This window comes from Stenella coeruleoalba, assembly GCF_951394435.1.
Source record: "Stenella coeruleoalba genome assembly, chromosome: 1".
NCBI classification, from domain to species: domain Eukaryota; kingdom Metazoa; phylum Chordata; class Mammalia; order Artiodactyla; family Delphinidae; genus Stenella; species Stenella coeruleoalba.
Genome location: NC_137169.1, coordinates 103,742,842 through 103,767,649, shown reverse-complemented (window position 1 = coordinate 103,767,649; position 24,808 = coordinate 103,742,842). Strand labels below are relative to the sequence as shown.

The 24,808-nt window shown below is 40.7% G+C and overlaps 1 protein-coding gene across 1 annotated transcript in view; it reads left to right on the top strand.

The window, feature by feature from the left end:
- Positions 1–24,808, top strand: part of SPAG17 (sperm associated antigen 17) — a 229,695-nt gene that overhangs the window by 63,128 nt on the left and 141,759 nt on the right. Inside the window, exons 5-13 of the mRNA XM_079944374.1 lie at positions 6,145–6,331; positions 7,901–8,095; positions 9,837–10,018; positions 14,097–14,258; positions 15,454–15,541; positions 15,751–15,863; positions 20,516–20,653; positions 20,742–20,855; positions 21,446–21,596. Of these exons, the coding sequence (XP_079800500.1) occupies positions 6,145–6,331; positions 7,901–8,095; positions 9,837–10,018; positions 14,097–14,258; positions 15,454–15,541; positions 15,751–15,863; positions 20,516–20,653; positions 20,742–20,855; positions 21,446–21,596 (1,330 nt within the window). The remainder of the gene's footprint in view (positions 1–6,144; positions 6,332–7,900; positions 8,096–9,836; positions 10,019–14,096; positions 14,259–15,453; positions 15,542–15,750; positions 15,864–20,515; positions 20,654–20,741; positions 20,856–21,445; positions 21,597–24,808) is intronic.

Here is a 24,808-nt window from a genome sequence, read left to right as displayed (position 1 = left end):
AAAAGGATGGACCTTTTGACCAGAGCAGAATTCTAAGGGGCCAAGTAGTCAACGATTGTTCAGAAGCAGAGGAACAAAGGGACTGTCGTGGTTCAGCTCAGGTGTGGAGGTTGGGAGATACAGACTGGATACAGGAGAGGAGTAGAGAGACCACCACTAGAGTCAGGCACAGGGGAGTAGTGGGGACTGGGTAGGGCAAAGAACATGTTCAGAAATTTACCAAGGACTTCTCTGCCTGCCCCTGGCACCCAGGAGGACCCAGGTGCTTCCATTTGCTTCTGTTCTCTACCATTTAGTGTCTTTGCACACCAGGAAATCACATATATAGTCGCTATGAGACATACTTTACATAGCAATACTTCTTGATGTTCTACCAATTAAACATACATCCACTGTTAAATGGAAAATGCAGAACACTAGGTTATATAGAGACAACAATAATGATTACATTAAAATGACGCCTAAACATAATTTGAGAGAATGCATTGTAATAGCCTCTTCACTCTTCTTCTCTGGATGGTGGAATTGTGATTTTTGTAAGTTCTCTATGTTTTTTTTCCAGTTTTTCAATAATGATTATTTTTAGAATTTAAAAACATACCTAAAGAAGTAAATCAGGGGGCTTCCCTGGTGGCGCAGTGGTTGAGAGTCCGCCTGCCGATGCAGGGGACACGGGTTCGTACCCCGGTCCGGGAAGATCCCACATGCCGCGGAGCAGCTAGGCCCGTGAGCCATGGCTGCTGAGCCTGCATGTCCGGAGCCTGTGCTCCACAATGGGAGAGGCCACAACAGTGAGAGGCCCGTGTACCACAAAAAAAAAAAAAAAAAAAAAGAAGTAAATCAGGATTTAGAAGTACTTTTTAAATGCTTTTGTGAAAAGAGGGAGATCAATATTGCTAAGTTCCGTGTTACTGGAAATTAGTTTAAAAGATGATTGTCTGGGCTTCCCTGGTGGTGCAGTGGTTGAGAGTCCGCCTACCGATGCAGGGGACACGGGTTCGTGACGCGGTCCGGGAGGATCCCACATGCCGCGGAGCGGCTGGGTCCGTGAGCCTGGCCGCTGAGCCTTCGCGTCCGGATCCTGTGCTCCGCGACGGGAGAGGCCACAACAGTGTGAGGCCCACGTACCGCAACAACAAAAAAAAAGATGCTCGTCTTCAGGGTACCAAGTTTGGCCTTGCTAAGGGAATGCAAAGGCAAAAAGAAAGAGAGGGAAAGAGGGCACTGAGCAGAAGGAGGAGCTGAGGGAAGTGAAACACACGGAGAAACAGAAGAGCATACAGCTAGTATTATTCAGCCCTTGGAAAGATGGAGTAGAGAGAGGGCAGACGAGCATGGAGAAGAAGGTTGCAAGGACATCGAAGGCTGAGGCTACAGGAGAACCATGGAAATAAAATGAGTTTGAGGTTTGGAGTCACACCAACTTGTGTCTCTACCACAGCTGTGTGCTTGTGAGGGAAACTGTGGGTCTTAATTTATACAATGGGAATAATTACCCATTTGGCATGTTGCTTTGTGAGAACAAATTAAAGATGATGACGTCTAGAAAGCACGTATCATACTGTATAGCAGTGTCTCTGCTAAGTTACCACTTACTTTGAAATTTTGGTTGTGATCAGCCTTGCTTTCTCTAGGATCCTAAGAAAACTTACAGGAGAAAGGGCTCAGGAAGTTGCTTACCTTGTAGAACCCAATCTTTGCTAGAGAGACTCCAAAGGAATGAGAGCTATGTGTCTGCACAGGTCCTACACCCCACCTAGGAGAGCCTGCAGGGCCAGAGGGCCCTTTTACTGCCTTACTGGGACACAAATGTCCACTGCAGTCAGGAAGTGTTTTTTGGAATGGTGGAATATGAATGCATGTATAAAGTTGAATGAAATGAATGAAGGTGAACTTTAGAATAATTTAATCTAAAACAGTTTCTTCTTTTCAGTTCTAAAGATCACCCTGCGATTTTATTTCAAATGATAGCTGTAGAAGTTTCTGGCAGATTTTTTTTGGTCAAGTTGGGACTTCTCTATGGTGAGGCCAGCTGTCCACCTCACAGCTGCACTGGTGTTTTTCCCTCTAGTGGACTCACCTTGATCCAAGGTGTGGCTGGGAGAGCGCCTACTTGCACGAGTCTTACCAGTACCTCCGAGTTGATTGGAGTCAGGGGCACTGATTTTGGCTCTGGTTTCATTTTCAGTGAACAATCTCAAAATTTCCAATAAGCTCTCCACATTGGCAGAGAGTTCTACCATCTTTCTTCAGTAAGCTTGCTCTCCCACTTTCTGAGATGACTCACATTATCTTCTCTAGTCAAACCTCCTACCTCATACCTGCCCATCTTGAGTTGGTAACCTTGCCTCATCCTTGACTTGAAAACATTGAAACATTCCCCCAACACCATCAAGACCTCTCTCTTTCTTGCACCTACACCCAGCCAGTCATCCCCTCTTTGCTCCTTTCATTAAACTGAGAAATTGCCTTTCTTCCTATCAAAGTCCAGTTATTGACACATTCTCTTCATCTTATCCCATCTTTTCTCCTCAAGGACTTTAGTCTCCCCCATGTTTTCAATGTCCCCCTCTTTGATGGATCATTCCATCAGCCTGAAAACACAATATCTCCTGACTTTACTTACATACGTGCATAACGACGTTATACTCCCCTTCTGCCCACTCATCCACTGAACAATCTCAGGTCCCCCAGTTCCCCTTTACAAGCAAACATCTTTTTTTTTTTCTTTAAAGACTGTTCTCTTTTTCTTTTTTTTAATGCATTTACATTAGTTTTGTTTTTTACTTTTTTATTGAAGTATAGTTCATTTACAATGTTGTGTTAATCTCTGCTATACAGCAAAGTGATTCAGTTATACATATATATATGCATTTTTAATATTCTTTTCCAAGATGGTTTATCAAAAGATATTGATTCTAGTTCCCTGTGCTATACAGCAGGACCTTGTTGTTTATCCACTCTCTATATAATAACTCACCTCTGCTAACCCCAAACTCCCACTCCCTCCCTCTCCCACCCCCTCCCCCTTGGCAACAGCAAGTCTGTTCTCTATGTCCATGAGTCTGTTTCTGTTTCATAGGTAGGTTCATTTGCGCCATATTTTAGATTCTACATATAAGTGATATCATATGGTATTTGTCTTTCTCTTTCTGACTTACATTACTTAGTATGATAATCTCTAGGTCCATCCATACTGCAAATGGCATTATTTCATTCTTTCTTATGGCTGAGTAGTATTCCACTGTATATATGCACCACATCTTCTTTATCCATTCATCTGTTGATGGACATTTAGGTTGTTTCCATGTCTTGGCTATTGTGCATAGTGCTCACAAGGAAGCTTCTTGAAACCATTGTCCACACAAGTGGTCACTCAACTGTTCCTGCCTCTGTGTTCACTACCTCCACACTCCACCATAACTGCTCCCATAATGTCGCCTATAACTACCCATACTCTTCAGTCCCTTGGTTCTCTAGCTGCATACTCTGTAATTTTTCCTACTTTCTAAGTCACTTCTCTCTTTTACCCACATCCCCTCCTATACCCAGTTGGTAAGTATTGGAGTTTCCAGCATGATCCCAGGTTCAATTCTCATATTTCTTGAGACCTCTTTCCCCAGGGGGTCTTATCTCTTCCCGTGCAGTTAACTACTATCTCTATGTTACCCACACCTGAATTTGTAACTCCAGCCACATCTCTCTTCTGAGAGAAGAACATGTGTATTCAATTGTCTCCTTGTCATCTCAGGAGCATCTCGGATTTAACAAGATCTTTCTGAATAGTCTGCCCACCTTAAGTAAAAATTATTTCTCACTCCAATGCTTCTGTCTCTGTGAGTGGCACCATTAACCAACTTGTTATTCAAACTAAATCCAGAGCATTATCGTTGTTGCCTCCTCCTTCATTCCTTGTCTCTAATCTTTCAACCCCTGTACTTTCAACATCCACAATATATCTTAAATCCATCTACATTTCTCCACTCTACCAACACTTTAAACTGAGTTACTGTTAGGTCTTATCTGAACTATTGCTAGAGTTTCCTTACTGGTCTTCTGGTTTCCTATCTTGCAAAATCAAAATTTAAACCCTTTATGGTCTTTCCAATGCATTTTTAATAAAATATAAACTTGTGAACCAGCCCCCACCAAAGCGCTGGATGACCTGGCCCATGCCCTACCTTCCCCGCCTCATCCTGGCCACTCTCTCCCTTGCCCACTATTCTCCTGCTGTACTCACCTCCTTTCAGTTCCTTGCGCATACCCGTCTCCTTTATAACTCAGGGCCTCTGGCACACACTTCACCTTTCCCCTGCTTCTCACACGGATGCTTCTCATCCTTCAGGTCTTCACTCAAATGTCACTCCCTCAGAGGCCTTCCATCACCAGCTTACTAGTGAGTGGTGAATTGTGTGTCTATTACTACATTGGGTTTTATCCTTCATAAAATTCATGAAAATCGTCAGTCATGCTTTTGTTTCTCTGTTCATGTGCTTTTTTCTCTTTCTTCCCCTGTAGAGTAGGAGCTCAAGGGAATAGAGTTCAACCCTATTTTTTTTTCACATCTTTATTGGAGTATAATTACTTTACAGTGTTGTGTTAGTTTCTGTTGTGCAACAAAGTGAATCAGCTCTATGTATACATATATCCCCATATCCCCTCCCTCTTGAGCCTCCCTCCCACCCTCCCTACTCCACCCCTCTAGGTGGTCACAAAACATCGAGTTGAACTCCCCGCATTATGCAGCAGCTTCCCACTAGCCATCCATTTTACATTTGGTAGTGTATATATGTCCATGCTACTGCCTCACTTCGTCCCAGCTTCCCCTTTCCCCCCTGTGTCCTCAAGTCCGTTATCTACATCTGTGTCTTTATTCCTGCCCTGCCACTAGGTTCATCAGTACCAGTTTTTTAGATTCCATATATATGCATTAGCACGTGCCAACCCTTTTTATGGGCCAATTTGTATCTGGCGCAGAGAGAAACACTGGGGCTTTTCATACCTCTGTACTTTACCTTGTGCTTTCCTTGCTGCCTCTATCCAAGGCTATTAGTGACATCTGCAGCCTCCACTGATATTTCCCTCTGTTGAGGAGCAGGTGGTGGGGAGGTCGAGTTTCCCCACCACTGGAGCCACAGGTGCCAGGCAGGCACGGAGGGTCCATGGGCACCTCTGATGCTTCCTCCGGGTGCTACAGCTAAACTGGGTTTGGGACTTCCCTGGCAGTCCAGTGGTTAAGACCCCACGCTTCTACTGCAGGGGGCGTGGGTTCAATCCCTGGTTGAGGAACGGAGATCCCACATGCCACGAGGAGGGGTGAAAAAGATTAAAAAGAAACCAAAAACTGCGTTCTCTGGAAACATCAACACCCAGAAGCCACGTAGAGGAGGCAGACGCTCCTCTCCCCTCCTGTGCTACCTTCTGTTAGCTTGGTGCCAAAGCAATATATCTTCTACTTTCCTTGTCTCTAACGTCTTAGGACTGAGTTCTTCAAATTTGGTTTCACGACCTCAGGAAAACACAGAACCCCCAATGTTGCTGCAGTAATTTAGTTTAGTTATTTTTGTGCCCAGTTTTGTTGAACATGGGAAAAATAAATAACATAAGCATATTCTGGATCTTCTGTATGGTCCAATACTACCACGTCATTTCAATGAACTCAACCTATATGTATTCATAACACATGAATGGAAAGTGTAATTACATTATGACGTAATGTACAAAGGTTTTGGCAATTGTTTGAAAAGAAAACCTTTGTTAGACCCAGATAGAGACCCCAGGGTTAGGCTACTTGATAAACCTAAGTCCCTGCCATCACAATGTACTCAGAATCCACCACTCTCCCTGCCAGCCACTAACTGAGGTTGTTTATTAGGCCAAGGGGGGGGCTCCTTTAAGATGAATTCCCTTCCAGAAAGATGTGTGTGTGTGTGACAGTCTCCTAGCATCCACCCCTCTGGTCTTTGTGTTTGATGTGCCTTCTCACAGCTTAGGCTCAACCTGGAATCTCCACTATCCTGGCTTGAAGAATGAATCAGGGAGTAAAGGAGTGAGTGAATGAAATAAAGATTTAATTTACCTGACAGTAGAGAAGCCATTGCCTGCTCACTCTATGGTTTAATCAAAAGTATTCTGTCTTTCCAGGTGATAGAAGACAGATTTAAGGTAGAAAAGGATAAAGGGAGAGCAAAATCTCTCAAGGAAAAAAAGTCCCCAATTGCCACGGTTGCCAAAGGAAAGGGAAAGGACCAGCCTGAGGCAAACACAGCAGTAAAAAAGACCACCCAGTTAGTAAGAAGGGGAGAAGAGGATCACACCAAACATTACATTGGTCAGTAAGATGCTCCTTTCACTTCTTGCCTGATGACCTACAAACTTGAAAAATCATTCCAACCACTATGCTTAATCTTCCCCAGCCTTTTCACCTTTTTAAAAGCATAAATCCTATACTCCCCATGACACCCTAATAGAAAAATATTTCTATTTGCAATTCATTTTTGTTTTCAGCCAATATTTCTTTAGCATGTGTCTTGCTATAGGCACATTTTCATAGTGCAGATAAAAGATGAATTAACTAGCTGACTGTGCCACCGAGGAGCTTACTATCTTGTTGGGAACATTTGAGAAAATCAGAAACACTTATAAGGCAAAGTAAAAAGTGATTATTGTCACGAGTGTAATACGGTGGTAATAAAATCAGACCTGTTAATTTGTGACTCAGAGCACGTAGCTTCCTGACCTCAGCTTCTCCCACTATCTGTCCTAGATAGAACAACCAGAATTCTCTTTCATTTAGAGTATTGATATAAAAAACATTATTTGACTTGGGCAGCTATGAGTAATTCATTGCCACCTTCCCATGAACCCAAGTGGAGCTACTGTTTTTTATTTGCATCGTATTTAAATGAGGCGGCACCTCTTCACATCCTTTGACAGTTTGACTCCCCTAATATATCTCTGCTCTAAACCCACTAGACACAGAAGCAATTATATTATGGATTCCGTGAGCAGTATCAATACTGATTTGTTTTAGTAGCTGAAGAAAAATCACTACTTGAAGATCAAAAGTTTGTGCATCTGTTTCTCTATTCTTAAATTGATCTTGATGAACCATTGTGAGATGTAATGTTTTCGTGTACCATCTAGTATTGATATTAAAGTACAACAATTATTCTCACCCCCCAGAATCTCACGTTCTAATATAAACTCATGTTTTAACACTTATAGAACAGTATAGCCAGGACAAAATTGAGGAGAAAAATTTTAGGAAAGTGAGCAATATCTATTTTTTAACTTGAATGCAATAACTATATAGTTGCTACATTACCCATACTGAGCATGCACACCTATTGGCATAAACACACAGTATGCTTTGGTAGGGAGTTTGTTCATATTCAATATTTCCCTCTTCTGTAAACACCTCCGCATATCAAATACCACAAAGCGGCAGCTACTTGTAATTCAGGAGTAAAGCCAGATGTTGCTCAAAAGAGATTAGAACCAAGAAAAATTAGCATGTGTCTTTTTTTTTTTTAGAAAAACCCAAGCACACATTTTCCATGTTTTTTTTTTTTTAGAAAAACCTAGACATTTTTTTTTTTAGAAAAACCCAAGCACACATTTTCCATGACGACAGGCCCTCTGTATGTTTGTCCTCCTATTACGCCTATGTCTCATTTGCAAAAGTGATTTAATATTTTGTAAAATGGCCACAGCCTTCTTACTGGAAGGGCAATAATGAAAACCAGTCAACATGACTGCATTCCAGCCAACCGGACTGCTTTTGGCGAGCCCGAGGGATGATAAACGCATGCATAATGTATAGAGCCATTGAACTGGCTGAGTGCAACCTGTTCTCTTTTAAAATGACGGCTGCTCTTCTCTACGGTATTTTGAACAGACGATGAGCCAGATGACGGTGCCCAGCATTACATTATAGTTGTGGGCTTCAACAGTCCTCAGTTATTAGCGATCATGACTGAGCTCGGCATTCCCATAAGCAGCGTGATTAAAATATCATCAGAGAATTATGAACCTCTGCAGACACACCTGGCAGCAGTTAGCCAGCAGCAGGAAAGTTTTCTTCGGCCAGAAGGTATGCAGTCTGCTACACAACTTACTGAATCCTTCAGTGTTACCCACTGTCCTTAAAGTACAAATACAATTTTCTGCCCAAAGCATAGTCATACAAGACATACATTATTAAATCCTTTCGAGACTTTGAGTTGCTATTTATGCCACTTGCACTAGCCAGGTGTTGTAAATTTTGCAAATTCAAATCATACCCTGTGTTTCTATCCCTGTGGAGCCACAGAGAGCATAGACTTGGTTATCCAACTACATTTCTCAGGAATTTTCCTCTATAACTTTTACCTAAAGCATGAGTGGGATGGATCATCTGTAGATAATCTATTCTGCCAGAAGCCACAGTCACCAAATGGCCCAAGGGAGGTCATAGCCTTGGGTTCTTGCTCCGATTTGCTACTGGCTTATTCTGATAAGTCAGAGGGGACGCTTATCTCCCAGGCTTTAGACCCGGAAGCTGTGGGATGTAGTCCCACCTACACCACTATTCAGCCACTACACTACTATTCTGCACTACTATTCAGACCTCAGGGTCTTCATCTAAGGGAATTGTACTAGACTGCCTCTGTGGGATGGGAACAAAGTCTACTGTCTACTTCAGATAGTAAAATTAGGATGCAATATAAGCCTGTGTGACCTGGAAGTCCAAGCTCTTTTTGCCACATGCTATTGCGATTTTTTGTTATTTATTAGTAATATCCTTTCACAGGGCTTTGTAACCTATACAGCCACATCCGGATTTCTATAACACCATATTTTTTAAATTGCTGTTCCAGGTTAGAAATGGCTACCCCTGATAATAATAATAGCTACCATTTATTGGGCACAGGCCTTGGGACTGGGCTCAATGCTAAGGGCTTTCAGTGTGTTGATTCGTGTAGTTTCCATGACAACCCTCGGAAGTATGTTTTACTATTTCCATTTTACCAAAAACGATTCTGTCTAGAGGCAGCTATTATGTAAAAGAGTTGAGAGTTAAACCTAGCTATTTCTATCTCAAAGCCTAGTTGTAACATTCAATAACTTATTATTCAAGTCAGTGAGAAAATGCTGCACAAGCTCCGTAGTCTTTCTGTTAAAAATATTTAATATATAAAAATAAATCGTAGAAAAAGAGACTTTACAGTAGAACAGTGAGATCTTAGTATTAGAACCTATTTAGTTAGAGATGGAAAAACCAAACCATGTCAGACAAATTTTCAAGTGTAACTTTATGGAAAACTGTCATTATTTTATACAGTCAGAGCACAAATGCCCAGAGAAGCCAGTAGCTATTTCAATGTGACCAAAAGTTAACTGAAGCAGAAATCATGGATCCAGTCTGTTTTTACCCACATGGGAAGGAGAACTGGATCGACTGCATTCCTAACCAGTTATGCAGCAAACAAATGTTAAAATAGTCAAAAAGGGATCTGGCAGAAAAACTGCTCCTATATAGATACAATCTCAGAGTTATGGAAGTATTGGCCATTTTTAGCTCCCCAAGTGTGTGACCTTATAATCTTTCTGGGCCTCAACTATAAAATAAAGGGGTGGAAAAAGCTCATAGTAAATAACAATTTCAGGAGTAAAATCCTCTGATGTTGAATTATATAGTCTAGGTCCAAACACTTCTCAAAATTACATTTCTTTATTTGCATTTTCTGGTACTGTACAGACATCATGCAATGCATATGACTCACCACAAACACTTAACGTGGGAAGAAATTCGACACTCTCATTTTGTAGTATAAACACGTTGCTCTTATTAGATATAGAAGCTGAAAAATTGAAGAAAGAGAACGACATAAAAGAACTTGAAATCTTCTGGAAGTACTTGGAACCAATCCTGAATAATGAGAAACCGGAAACAAATCTCTTTGATGTCGCTCGGCTTGAATACATGGTCAAGGCTGACAAGTTTCCTTGCGACTGGTCGGACAGTGAGATGTTGGTTAGTACACGCATTAATGAGAGTGACTGGTTTGAACACGTGACACTGTGGTTGCATTTGCTCCATTCGTTCATTCCACAGATATTTATTAATCACTGTCTACAGAGAAGGCTTTGTGCTAGGTTCCTTTACCTTCACGACAGCGATCACACTGAACATCCAATAATGGCTATAGCCTGATCCTTCAGCTTATAGTGTATGAATTAATGACAAAGGAATAAGATGAGATGAAGATAAAGGATGGTAATTATTTTATTTGGTGATGTGGCTTTGCTTCATACCTTAACAATGTTCTAGGCAGTAGAGTCTTAATATACATTAATTGTGAAAAGAGTAAATTTTACAGTTTGTCAAATTACATTGTCTTTTTTTTTTATGTATCAGTTCAAAACATTGTTCTTCTAGGCCCTTGCTTTTATTGCCAGAATTGTATTTTTCATGTATTTTCCTAGCAAGGTCTATCTTAATAGAATGACTTGACCCCAGCCCAACAGTTAGTAGACATTTCCTGAGAGTATTTATTGGCCCCTGCTATTGAGGTGCTCGCAGAGAGGCAAGACCAAAACCGTGAAACAGAGAGGCAGGGTTCAAGGTGCCACGCGCCTGTGTGTTATGTGAAACACACTCTAAGTTTCCTGTTAATTCAGAAACAGAAGACATGGGATGCTTTGTAAAGTAACAAATGCTAAATACATGAGGGTGTTTTTCAAAAGAATGTTAGCTATCATTGTTGGGGAAGTTATCCATGCTTCCTGTTGTAAAAAAAGAGACCTCTCAGGTCTCTTCCTGGTTGACCCCCTGTCCCAACAAACAGGGGCCCAGGAGTGTTGAATCCCTTGCAGGGTGATATATATCAGCATTAAAGGGAATTGAACTGAAAGCAGAGTCTTGGAGACGGACCACATAAAGTATGCCGTGAAGGGAGCTGGGAAAAGCAGGGTGGAGGAGGGGGATAGGTGTCTGTGGGCAATGACTGTGGGTGGCTGCCAAACAAACAACCAAACCTGGCTGTCTAAGAGGAGGAGAATGACATCAAAGCCTGGAGCAGTTTCCGAGACAAAGGGTAGGCTGCCCACGGTCATGGATTGGAGCATGGACAGTTCTCACTATGAGAGTCCCTGATTCTTTTACCTTGAAATGGATGCGCACTGGGTGAAGTAAATGAAAACACCGAGGAGGGAAGCCTAGATCTGAACCTTGAAGGATGGACAGGATTTGAATAAGTAGCAATGGAGAGATCAGTTTGAGTTACAAAGACTGTCAACATAAGGCGTTAGATGTCACCACGTAGAAACAGAACACTTAAGTCTGATACCTTGGCAATAGTAAGAATAAAGATAAGCCTTGACCTATATGTGGAAACAATGCTGAACATAGAAAAGCTGTGGCTGAAGGCAGAGCTTGTCGTAGGCAAAACTGGTTACTGTGGACTCCCTTTGCTTTGTGTCGTCCCACTCCTTCATCTAGATATCTTCCTCTTTCCTGCTTTGTCTTTCACTCCCCTGCCTCTAAGCCTGAGCTCAGAAAAGAGTCCATCTGTCCTCTACTATGTGTTAAGTTGGGCTGTATTTCTCTATCCCAGAGATACTGGCATACCAGGTACCGTCATACTATGACTATTCCATCCTATTTTATTGGAATTCCAGATTATGCCCAGCAAACGTGTGATATGTTTGAGAAAGAGGCCATATCCCTGGGATCCCGAAACACCATCTGAAAGACAGCTTTCTACTCTTGCTCTACAATAGACCAGCTCTTCTCCCGAGAACATATAAATATATGCCTAACTTAAAAACCCACATCCACAAGTTTAAGTTTTGTGGAAACAGTCCTTCTCTCATTTGGGCCAAGTTCTGGCCACATACCTTGTAAAGAACTTATATGCAGTTTTGGTTCAATAAGGCATAGGAGATCCCAGCCATACGTATCTTGAATGCTAATTCAGAGGAGGCAATACCAAGAGTCTTCTAAGGCAGCCTCAAACCGAGAACCTTTTGCTCCTGCTCTAACTAGAGCTGCCTTCCATGTGTCTTATTTACTCCCCAGGCATAGACTGAGAATAGCTGATGTGCATTGAGCCCAAGGTAGAAGACATTCTGTTGCATCATCAGTACATAGATGTGAACAGCAAGGCACACAATTGCAGCTCCAAGAGACCCAGCACCATTCCCAGCATCCTGTTTCTTATTCCAGTGTTAACAACTTAGTGTTCATCAGAAGATTTTAATCCCTCCATTTTTAAAGACAGTAAATGTGACTATATTTTCCTTTTGAAAAATAGAGTGGAAGAGTTTAAATGGCAATTAAAGTTCATAAATTTCATGTTGAAAAAAATAGTATCAGCTTCGTTGAAACACTGACTTCAGAACTAGAGGATTAATGTCTAGGGTCTCTAGTTGGGCCATGAAGGTAAGTGAGGAATGAGACATTTAGCTCTGCTGCCCAACTGGACACACCGATCTTCTATCGGTCACTTTGCAAATATTTATTGAACATCTCCTTCACACCAGGGCTGCAGTCTGGGTCCAACTGCAGGAGACTTTTAGGTCAAGGCATGCCTCTGTAAGGTATGGTTTGTGAGTGAACGGCCCAGCATGGAGGATGACGGGGAAAGAAAGCCTTGAAAGCAATTCAGTAATAGATTTGGGTTACAGAAGAAAAGGCCATTGGATTTAATACTGAAGATCAAAATTCATTTTAAACTTGGGATTACTTACGAAATATAAAAGCAATAAACCTATTTGTAATACCCGTAGCTTAAATGCATGGTGTAGATACACAGTATCCCACTCTCAGCTATATCTGTAAGTTGATAATGGCCTCATATCCAAGCCAGGAGCCAGCCAAGTAGCCGTAGTCCTTCTTCCTCTCTGGAAGAAGGAAAGCATTAGTACCCTTGGCTGCAAGCAGGCAAGCTGTATTTCTGCTGAACCCAGGTAACGAAAGCTTTATATCAAATAAATGCCCATCGAGAAGCGCTAACTGCCTATGAACTACATCTGCAACATTTCAAGTCAAGCCCTTGGTTGCTGAAATAATTTTCTGGCTTTTAACATGCGAGTTGCTATTTGATTTAAAAAGAAATTAGCTAGTTACCCTAAGGGATAATAGGGCAGAAGTTTTTTACTGTATTTCTTATAAATACAAACAAACAAAAATGTGTTTATATGCCAGAATGTGGGCAAAGAATATCAGTTTGAAGCTGATATTAACTGAAGAATTCTCAGTCTTAGCGGGGACGCGTGAAGTCCAGACTGACAGCTGTGCTGTGAGGATGGGCGAGGTTTGACACTTCACTGGTCTCACGCCAGACTGTGATTCGCTGGCTCCCACCAGGTGCTTTCTCTCTCTACCTTACCACTGCGGCTGGGACATAGGAGGAGCCTATTTAATCCTTCTTCGCTTTCAAGCAGACACGCCTAGTGCTAACCAACAGTGCTTTTCCACTTCTGGAAATGAAAGCCTAGGTAATAGAGGTATCTGATCCATCACCCACTTGCCAGATCATAAACCTTGTGGGTGTTATGGTAGTATTAGTCTACTAGGACGTCTTAGGGTTTTTTCCCTAAAGGTAGCACAGGTGAGGAAAGGAAGAAATCCTGATTGCACACATACTGCAGTGGACTCGTGGGGATGGTGTGCAAAGCCGGGTGATTGCCATTGCGATTCTTGTGTCTGTCGCCAAGCAAGAGCTTGTCTTGGGCTGAGGATATGCAAATTACCTATCTAATGAGTTGCTTTAGGAATGGACATACCTAGAAAATAGGCCACATTGCTGACATGAATGAATAGGGCACTTTTCACCTCGTTGAAGCATTAATTAGGCTCTTAACAATACTAGGCAGCCATAGGCCCTCCAAAGGGAACAGTCTGCATTGTGGTGAACAAGAAGGGCCCGAAGGGTTCAGCAAATGAAGACTTGGTCACCATGACTGGGATTCAGTGGTTTGGGGACCAGCTGGGGAAGGACTTCCCTGTAAAAAGTGATAGGTTTGGCTATAAGGGAGATACAAATCATGCATCTGATTCCCACAACATGAAACTGAGGACTAATTGTCATGAATTCTCTCACCTGTAGCTGGAATTGGGCACCAACATTTTTGAAAATATTGCCTGTTTGATGTACGACAGCCTGGATTGGAAAAGGCAGCACCAGCACTATTTGGAAAACATGCAGCTTATTAACGTCCCACAGGTGGTTAGTGAGAAACCTATCTTAGAAGCTACGTTGACTTCTGAGGTAGGCATATGCGAGAATGTCTTGAGTTGGCCGAATGATTTGCTGAACAACTTAATTTTCACATTTATAAAACATGAAGAAAAAAAATCACACAAATACTGGTAGCAAGGGAACACTGCCTGCTGGGATTTAATGGGTGAGGGTGAGATCCAGGCCCCCAGGCACAGCATTAAAGGGCATCCATGTGATGGGAGCTTTATGAAACCCCCAACTACCTGCCACACACACAGGGGATGATAGAACCCACTTTTCAGCCATGGAGCACTAAATAGCATCTGGAACAAGGAGGGCTACTGATAACTTAATCACCATGTTATTTTAGCACCTACCCTGTGCTGGCACTGTACCAGGTGCTGGCATACTATAATGAACAAGACCCATCCTCTGTCCTCCTCATTGTGGTTAACCTTTAAAGGGGAAATGGCAGTCAAGGCAAAGGTGGTTTCAGTTTAGCATAATGAGCACTGTGAGGACAGTCAGCTGAGCTTGCAGGAGAAGCTATAAATAGGGCACCTCTCCTGAGCAGAGCGGGATGGAGAGACGGGAGTCGGGAAGATGTTACCAGGCAGGGTAAGTGATGTGCTGAAGGCTGAGGCTGAATTGCCTGGGCAAAACCTGACTGGGGAGAGGGACAGAGTGGTATTTTCAAGAAGGGGGAAAAGATGTACAAAGACATGGAGGTCAAAGTAAAGAAGTATTGCGTCCAGGACCACACCACGGGGTATGGCAGTGCTCCCAGGTGATACATGCAAAGTGGAGAGCAGCAACACGAGCTGGAAAGGCGGGAGCCAGAATGTTCTTTGGTGCTGAGCTCAAGAGTTTGGGTTTTATCCTGAAGGTTGTGGGAGAACCATTGAAGGATTCTTAGAGGGAGAATGGCATGATTCTGTGTCACCCCGGAGTGACACAGAAGAGAAGAGAAGATGCCCCATCTTCCCATCTCTTTCCTGGAAATTTCTCAGTGGGCTCTGTTAGGAAAAACTGAAAACTTCTTTTCAGTTTTCATTAACTTCTTTCCTTCCTCAGACAAAACCCATTTATTTGATCCTAATATTAGCAAATGATTTTGTGGTGTGAACATAATCATACAATCTCAGAATCCCGGAATCCCGTCAGAGTCCCATCATACCAGCATTGGATGAAAGCATCTCTCAGCTGGAAGTTTCAATTGTTTTTTTAATTATTCTTATTTTAGCCCCCACAAACTGTTGCTGTAACCCCTGGAAAGAAGAAAACACAACAATATGACGAGCTGCAAGGTCCAGCTGCACCACCACCACCAGGCATGTATGAAACCTGTTGCTGGAGGATCAGTGCCAGGAGCTGGTGCTTTGAGGAGTGACTGTCCTTGGTGTCGCTTTCACATCTCTTTCCACCTCAAGATCCTACATTTATCAGTGCATGATCAGAGTTTGAATCTGTGGATGAAATTTTGATGGGAGAAACGGAGAACACATCTTAATTGAACAGTGGTATTTTGTATCTTTTACAGTGGCTTCCGTCATCACAAATGAAGTAGACATGCGATATTACAATGATTTGCTGAATCCAATTCCGGAAGAATTCATTTCTGTGCCCTTGATACTGCATTGTATGCTGGAACAGGTAAGTGGATACACGCTGAAGCTTTCTTCCCAGGTGGGCAACCTTGAGTCAATCACTTCATCTCTCTTTGCTTCTGGTTTTTTTGTTTTTTAACTGTTTTAAAATTACGCTCATAATACCTGAATGCATTCTTCTTTGCAAAGATTAGAACATTTTAGATAAAGCTAAAATCTGCTTTATCAGCTTCAATCCTCTTTTTCTTGCTACATTTTGGAATGATTTTATATAACATTTGCTGAAGTTTTGGTAGGCATATCTTTAAAACTATCAGGTGTTGTTTTAATGAAAGAAAACAGAGTTGGGCAGGTGGGTGGGGTGGTAAATGGTCCTCAACTGCATTTAGCATTTCTTTTACACTTGTAGATTTTTTTTTTTTTTTTTTTTTTTTATGGTACGCGGGCCTCTCACTGTTGTGGCCTCTCCCTTTGTGGAGCACAGGCTCCAGACGCGCAGGCTCAGCGGCCATGGCTAACGGGTCCAGCCGCTCTGCGGCATGTGGGATCTTCCCGGACCGGGACACAAACCCGTGTCCCCTGCATCGGCAGGCGGACTCTCAACCACTGCGCCACCAGGGAAGCCCAGTCATTCATATTTTTAAATGAACATGTCCATTTTATTTGTTTTCAATGTCATAAAAGTTCTTTATTCACTAATATACATTGAAAAGTTTTTCTCTGTATCTAGTTATGTTCCTTTCCTATGCCTGATGTTATTTATTGGTGCCCTCTTTTTTTGATCATGGATGCAATTTTATATCGATTATTGATGTCTTTTCAAAGAACCAGCATTTTTTTTTAACGTCTTTATTGTAGTATAACTGCTTTACAATGGTGTGTTAGTTTCTGCTTTATAACAAAGTGAATCAGTTATACATATGTTCCCATATCTCTTCCCTCTGGCGTCTCCCTCCCTCCCACCCTCCCTATCCCACCCCTCCAGGCGGTCACAAAGCACGGAGCTGATCTCCCTGTGCTATGCGGCTGCTTCCCACTAGCTATCTACCTTACGTTTGGTAGTGTATATATGTTCATGCCTCTCTCTCGCTTTGTCACAGCTTACCCTTCCCCCTCCCCATATCCTCAAGTCCATTCTCTAGTAGGTCTGTGTCTTTATTCCTGTCTTACCCCTAGGTTCTTCATGACATTTTTTCCCTTAAATTCCATATATATGTGTTAGCATACGGTATTTGTCTTTCTCTTTCTGACTTACTTCACTCTGTAGGACAGACTCTAGGTCCATCCACCTCATTACAAATAGCTCAATTTTGTTTCTTTTTATGGCTGAATAACATTCCATTGTATATATGTGCCACATCTTCTTTATCCAGAACCAGCATTTTGTTTCACTGATCCACTCCTTTTTACTTTTTATGAATTTCTTCATTTATCTTTATTATTTCCTTCTTCCTACTTTGTTTGGGTTTATTTCGTATTTCACTTTTACTGAAAGCTCACTTTGTTTATTTTTAGTCTATTTCACTTTACCTAAGGCTATGCATTTCCTTTTGAGTATTTCTTTGGCTGCATCATGATGCTTTCAATGTATTCAGTTCTAAATCTTTTAATTTCCACTGTTTATTGTCCATTTCTAATTTTATTGCATTATGGTCAATAAGCATGATCTGGATGTTAAAAATATTTTTTAATTTCCTGGGCTTCCTGTGTGACCTGGTGTACATCGTCAGTTCTCGTGAGTACTATATATGCATTTGAAAAGAATTTGCTGTTAATTAACTCATTTAATCCTTAGAGCAGCCCTATGGAGCAGGAACTATTTTTATTCCCTATTTCTCAGAAAAGGAAACTGAGGCCTAAAAAGTAAATTATCCAAGTAGTAAGTGACAGAAACCACTTTTGAACCTCATCAGTCTAAGTGGAAAAGTATTTTGATAGCATTGCTCTGTTGTGGTCTTCCCTTCTAACACTGCTGATGAGAAGTCTGATGTCAATCTGATACTTTTTCCTTTGTAGGTAATCTATTTTTTCTTTCTGGTAGTTATTAGAGTTTTATCTTTTTCTTTTTTTTTTTTTAATATCTTTACTGGAGTATAATTGCTTTACAACAGTGTGTTAGTGTCTGCTTTATAACAAAGTGAATCAGCTACACCTATACATATATCTCCATATCTCCTCCCTCCAAGGCTATGTATAGTTATGGCTTTGTTTTTTCATTGCCTCTGTGATCTAAAGGATTATAATCTGGTTTCTGACCACATTCTGAGTTAAATCAAAATTCCTTCTGCTGGTCCATAAAGACCCTAAAAATATGGTTCTGGGATGTTTGTCATCTCATCTCCTGCCCCCCATCTCTCTCCCTCTCTCCCACTCTCTCTCTCTCACTACTGGTCATCTACATAGACCTTCTGGTTTTTCCTCACATTCACTAATTACACCTTAGTTTTTTTACACTAACTTCTCTTCCTAGAAAGTTTTGTTCCCACATGTCTGTCTGCCTGGTGGATGGATACTCCTTGTCATTCAGTCCCCAGTGAAAGTGGCATTTCTGAGATAGGCTTTCTCTGACCACCTGATCTAAAGAAGGCCCACAACAACACAGAGTGCTCTCTACCATTTCACCTTGTTTTATTTTCTTATCAACAACTGCTCTTTAAAAAAAGGAAAATGTTTATTTCCTTTATGTATTATCTTCTTCTCACTAGAATGTAAGCTCCATGCAAGCAGGGACCTAATCTAGTCTTGTTCATTGCTCTCTGCTCAGCACACAGTAACCACACCTAGCCCATAGTAGACCCTGAATATATATTTGTTCAATTAAATTATATCTTCAAATATTATTTCTTTTGATTTATACTAATTATTATTAGACAGATGTTGGAATTTCTAGTTTTTACCTCCATGTATTTTAAATTTTCTTTCAATTTTACCCCTTTGGGAATTTCAGCTTAACTTCCAACTAATTTATTCTTAGGTGGAGTCTAGTCTGCTACTGAAGTTTTGTTTCAACAATAACATTTTTAATTTATAAATTCTCTAATTTCTTTTTATAACTGTCCTTCTTATTTCATGTATGTAAATATTCCTTTATCTCACTGAATATTAAAATAGTTTTAGACTCTAATCATCTCTTACCTCCAGCATACACTTTTATGCTTGTTGACTTCTTTAGTTTTCTAACCAATTAGGTAAGCACACTCATATTTGCCTTTAATTACCCTGTAAGGCTTTTGGAAGATCAGTAGTTTTATTATATCAATAAATTTGTAAAAGTTTAATAGCCCTATATGGCTTACAGTATCATTTTAGTTATCTTAATCTTACTTATTTTATTCAACTCAACTCAAAGCAACAAATATTTATTAACCATCCACTGTTTTCTGTGTACCAAAGGGGACAGTTGATGAGCTCAGTGCCTGACACATAGAAGGCTCCAATAAGAGATACATGTTGACTGAATAAGTGTTTGATAATAAAGGGATGAAAAATTGAAATATAAGAGGAATCGTGTGGGATTTTATAGGAGGGGATATTAGAGTTTAACATTTCAGAGATGGAACAGTTCTGCATGGTCTCTTGTGATTGGAGTGGGTCCAAGAGATGGTAGGAAGAGAGAAAGTGGAGACAGGAGTGACTCTTTTAAAAGTAATGTGTTGATAAACAGTAAAGAGTATACAACTATTTTGTTATTGTTCTCAACAGGGGGTTTTGCCTCCCAGGGGACATTTGGCAACGTCTGGAGATACTTTTGGCTGCCACAACTGGAGGGGTACTACTGGCATCAAATGGGGAGAGGCCAGGGATGCTGCTAAACATTCTGTAGTGCACAAGATAGCCCCCATGACAAAAATCTAGTCCAAATGTCTTTAAATTTCAAGGTTGAAAAATCCTGTAGAGCGGTGTGAAATCATAGCGGGTGATATTGGTATTGAAGGTGAAGAGAACAATTATAAATTAGGTGCCTATCTTGATTATATTTCAACTTCTTGTTTACCACGTAAAATTGAACAAGGCATTTAATCTTTCTAGGCCTCACTTCCTCCATATTAAGAAGAATATTACCCTTTACTGATCTCACCATGTATAACTTTTCTATCTTAAGGACTTGACCTGAACCCCAGTTCCTCCCAGTAAGCAGCCTTGGGCTTGGGCCAGGCACATAATTTCCCTCACCCTAATTCCATTTCTGTAAATAGGAAAATAATAGCTACTCAGCACTATTGCTGTGAGGCTTATGAGATGATGTATGTGAGGGTGGCCCACACAGTGCTTGGCATGTGGTAGGCACTCAATAAATACTTATTGAATCCAAAGATGTGAGAGCATAGTTTTGAGTCCTTTAAAAGAAAGAGTAAATCATTAAGAAAAATTATATTAATATTGTTAGTTTGATTTCTACCATAGTAAAATTTCCTGTTTACCATTTGCATTTTGTGTTATCTATTCTAGTACATGTATGAAAATTATATATACTTTAATAATTTAATATATATAATTATATATAAATTAATGTTTTAATGGATTATAAACTTTTTCCCTTTTACTTTGGTAGTCACTGGTAATTACACTGCCACTTTGTATAATCACCAAACTTTTTGGTAGAAACTGCCTTGTTTTTACTAAAAGCAATGGAAATACGTGACTATCAGTAAGGAACTGACTATTAAACTGATTCCTCCCAACTCTTTATGTCAACAGGTTGTGGCAAGTGAAGAAGACCTTGTCCCACCGAGTCTGGCGGAGCCGCCTCCCAGAGCAGATGGGCTGGACCACACAATTGCAGCTCACATCATGTCCATCCTGCCCTCTCTCTGTCTGACAGAGAGGGAGAAAAAGGTCAGATGGTGTGAGAAAACCAAAAAGTGTGTATGCTTTGAAAAGTATGAACTCTCTCTTTACATCAATATTGTTTTAATTTGAATAGAATCTCCATGAAATATTCTTACCTGAAGAGGAAAATGAAAGCAAACCAGTGCCCAGAGGCCCTCTCCTACTGAACTATCACGATGCCCTCGCCCACAAGAAATATGTGCTAAAGGTAATAAGTAACCAGGTTACCCTGAGGATAATGGATGCAAGAAATCTCATTAGTAATTATTCAGTTGAAGAAATCTTAATGAGATAGCTTTACCAATGCTAATTACCAGTAATGTGCAAAGTAGATACCTGCTTGCAAAGTAAGATCTCAGAAAATGGAAATGAATAAAGGAGAAATTACATCAGCAAAGAAAACTGGCCTAAATACAGAGGTCCAACGGACCATTAAATTGATTGCGACTACACCAAATTTGCATTAAAGCCTTGCTTTATACATCTGCTAATATGAAAAAACTAGTGGAGGCCAGAAAAGGATCTCAGAAGGGAGGGAGGAATACATTTGAGACTTTGGCAGTTTGTCACTGTGAATGAGGAATCCATCATTTGTGTGCACCAAGAACCTCTGGCAAAGTGAGAACTAGCTTTTTTGACCTTCAGCAAAATACCAACAGTTTGTCTTCCCCAATTACCATTGATTTCCCCTGTTCCCAAATAATGAGAGCAAGGGTATCATGTTTTGCCTTCTCCATATGCATAAGGCACTTGACAGCTTATTTTAATGTCTTCTGTCATGTTGCTCTTTTTCATCAGGATCTAAAGAATTTTGACCTGGTTCAAATTGAGCAGAAGATGCAGTCTAAGTTGCCACTGTGGGAATTCCTTGAATTCCCTCTGCCCCCGCCATGGAACAGCACGAAACGTCTAGCTACAATTCATGAGCTCATGCACTTTTGTACAAGTGGTGAGTACATTGCTTTGTCGTAGCTTAAGTTCGTTCATTTATGGTCACGTGTGCCTCTAACGATTACACCCCCATCTGCAAAAAGTATTTTGATTATTGACCTTTCAGAGGCTGGGGTGGGTATTTTGATTGACTGCACTTTTCTTATCTTGAATAATATCATTAGCAGTAGGATGATAGCTGCGATGCATAACATTCTTCAATCTGATGCCCTGGCTTTTCTTTTCACTGTTTCTACAAGCATAATCCCCTTCTTTATTCCTCCTCCCTGCCTCCCAGTCCCACATCCCCTCATTGACATCATTGGAGATGACATGGTAGCCCCCATCCTGGTTAAGAGGAGAACTTAGAGCGCCCCCTGTGGTGTGGTGCTGAGAGTGTTAATACCAGTTCACCTCCTCTCAAAACATGAAGGGCCATTTTCTGCTCTTTGAGGACAGTGGAAAGAGGGGTCATTAAAAATATCTAAAATCAGCTTCTTATTGCAGAGTTCATGGGAATTTTATGATATAGACAATCATTTCCTAAAACATATACTATTTCCACTTGAGGCAATAAGCAAATGCCTTCCTGCTTATAAGAAGAAATATGAAATTACATAGACATTTTGATTTGACCTAGAAAAGAAAAAAGCATGTGCAGATTCTTCCTTCTCCTTTCATTTCTAACTCTAAGCAAATTATGAAATATTTTAATCTTGATTGTTTTTTCATTTTTTTAACAGGCTTAGTAATAGAAAAAGCTAAAATTTTTAATACTGCCATGCCTTCACCTCATGGAAATGTGGGGTGTAGCCTAGTGGGCCTGGGTATGTCCTGTCTGTTGTTTACATAATCACCCTCTTCCTGGTGTTCTGAGAACATCTGGCCTTTACCTCCATCCTGCCACACTCCTATTCTCCTTCTGCCCTGTGATATGATTTTATTCTCTCTCCACCTCAGTTCTGCCCTCCGCAGCACAGGATTCTTGGGGTTTTTTTTATATGAACAAGCACATTTATTGAATCATTTTTTTACAGTAGCAAAATACTGGAAACAAGTTGAATGTCCATCAGAAGCTCTCATTAAAATATCAGAAACCTATGTGGTACAAAATCATGCGACTTAACAACAGTGGGGCATATCTATATCGTGATGTGGAACAGTCTCCCAGATAATTAAGTTAAAAAAGGAAAGGAAACGAAAGATAAGAAGAGGATGATTCGTATGCTCACATTTGCTTTTGTCTTTTATGGGAGGATATGTACACATTCTTTTTTATACAATTTTTAAAGGTCACACTCCAGTTACTACAAAATATAAGCTATATTCCCCGTGTTGTACAATACACAAGATTCTTGTTTGTGTTGCCACCACTGAAATTGCCCACATATCTTGCTCCCATATCCCATCCCAAACCCTTGTCCCTCTGCCTCTCCTCCTTTTCTCTTTCCTCATGCTTAACAAGTCGAAAACCAAACTCTTGATTTCCTCAAAACATGTCCCTTCATGGTCCTCCTTATTTCAGTAAATGGTGACTATTTTCTACCAAAACCTTGGCATCATCCCTGGTTCCTCTTTTTACTCACGCCCCACAACCAATTCCACCACATCCCTCACTACCAGCCCAGTCCAGCACCACCTCTCACTTGGACTATTTCGATAGCTTTCCAGTTGGTCTCCAGGCTTTCCCCGTTTTATCTACAGTCTTTTCTTCACACAATAATGGGAATGACCCTTCTAAAATGTCAGTCAGATCATGTGCCTTCTTAGCCCAAAACCCTCTAGTGATCACCCATTTCCCTCAAAGTATTAATAAAATCTAAGCTGTTCTGCCTCCCACTTTTGGAGCTCATCATCTGTCAAGCTCTCGTTGTTCTACTCCACTCTATCTGGTTGGCCTTACTGTGATTCCTTGGACAAGTCACTTGCACCCTTGCCTCCATCTTTGCATTTGCTCTTTTCCAGATATCGATATGGCTCCCCCACTTCTTTCACATTTTTGCTTTACTTGTTCAGAGGGCTTTTTGCTGGCTACCTTATATAAAATAGAAGCTTCTCCCCAACCATTATCACTTCTTATCCCCTCACCTGGCTTTATTCTTCTTATCATCTCTGATACAGGATACATTTATCTGTTTATTCTGTTTCTAACTGCTACAATGGGTAATCCATAAAATCAGAAGTTCATTGATTTGTTTACTGCTGTGGTCCCTTTACTAAAGTCACTGGCAACTAGTAGGTGCTCAAAAAATATTTGTGAAATGAATGAATGAACAAACTTAATTCTGTCACTTTTAACCACTTTCCTGTCTCTCTTCTGAATTTCCTTGTATTTTTTCCAAAAGGAACCTTCCCGCTGCCCTCACCTCTGTTGGAGAGGAAGTGTAGGTGACCTCTGATTCATTGATCTGTCACTGTCATTTCGCCTTCCCTCACTGAATTCCATGGTTATTTGTTAACACCTACCTCCCACCTCTATCTTCAACTTCTAAAGCACAAGAACCAAATCTTTTCTTTAAATCTCAGGCAAAGAAAAATACATAGAGTACAAAGCCTAAGACATAGAAAACAAAAACAGGTGAGTGAGTGAATGCATGAATAAATGCTATAAAAGAATAAATACACAAGTTAATATAGCCCCTTGAAGGCTGATAACCTTTAAAGTAAAATTATGAAAAGTACTGTACCAGTTCATTGGGTGGAAAGAGGCCTTTTCTTAGCCTGAGTGAACAGAAAAGCCTACTGAACATAACAGCCTATGTTAGACTTGAGTGAGTGATTTCTCTGTTTTAAATTACAACCACAGCAAAAGGTGCTTTTGCTTAAAAATGACGTTTTCTTAATTTATTTATTGAAGTATAGTTGATTTACAATTGTGTTAATTTCTGCTGTACAGCAAAGTGGCTCAGTTATACATGTACATTCTTTTTTACATTCTTTTCTGTTATGGTTTATCCAAGGATATTGAATGTAGTTCCCTGTGCTATACAGTAGGACCTTGTTGTTTATCCATTCTATATGTAATAGTTTGCATCTACTAACCTCAGACTCCCAGTCCATCCCTCTCCTCCCCCCTCCCCCTTGGCAACCACAAGTCTGCTCTCTATGAAAAATGACAAGTTTTAAATATATTCAACCAATGTGATACCCCGGAAAGTCCATGTGAATTAATCTGGACACCTAATATTCATTCAGCTACGAAGCAGTTTGTGAGCGTTATCTTAATAAATT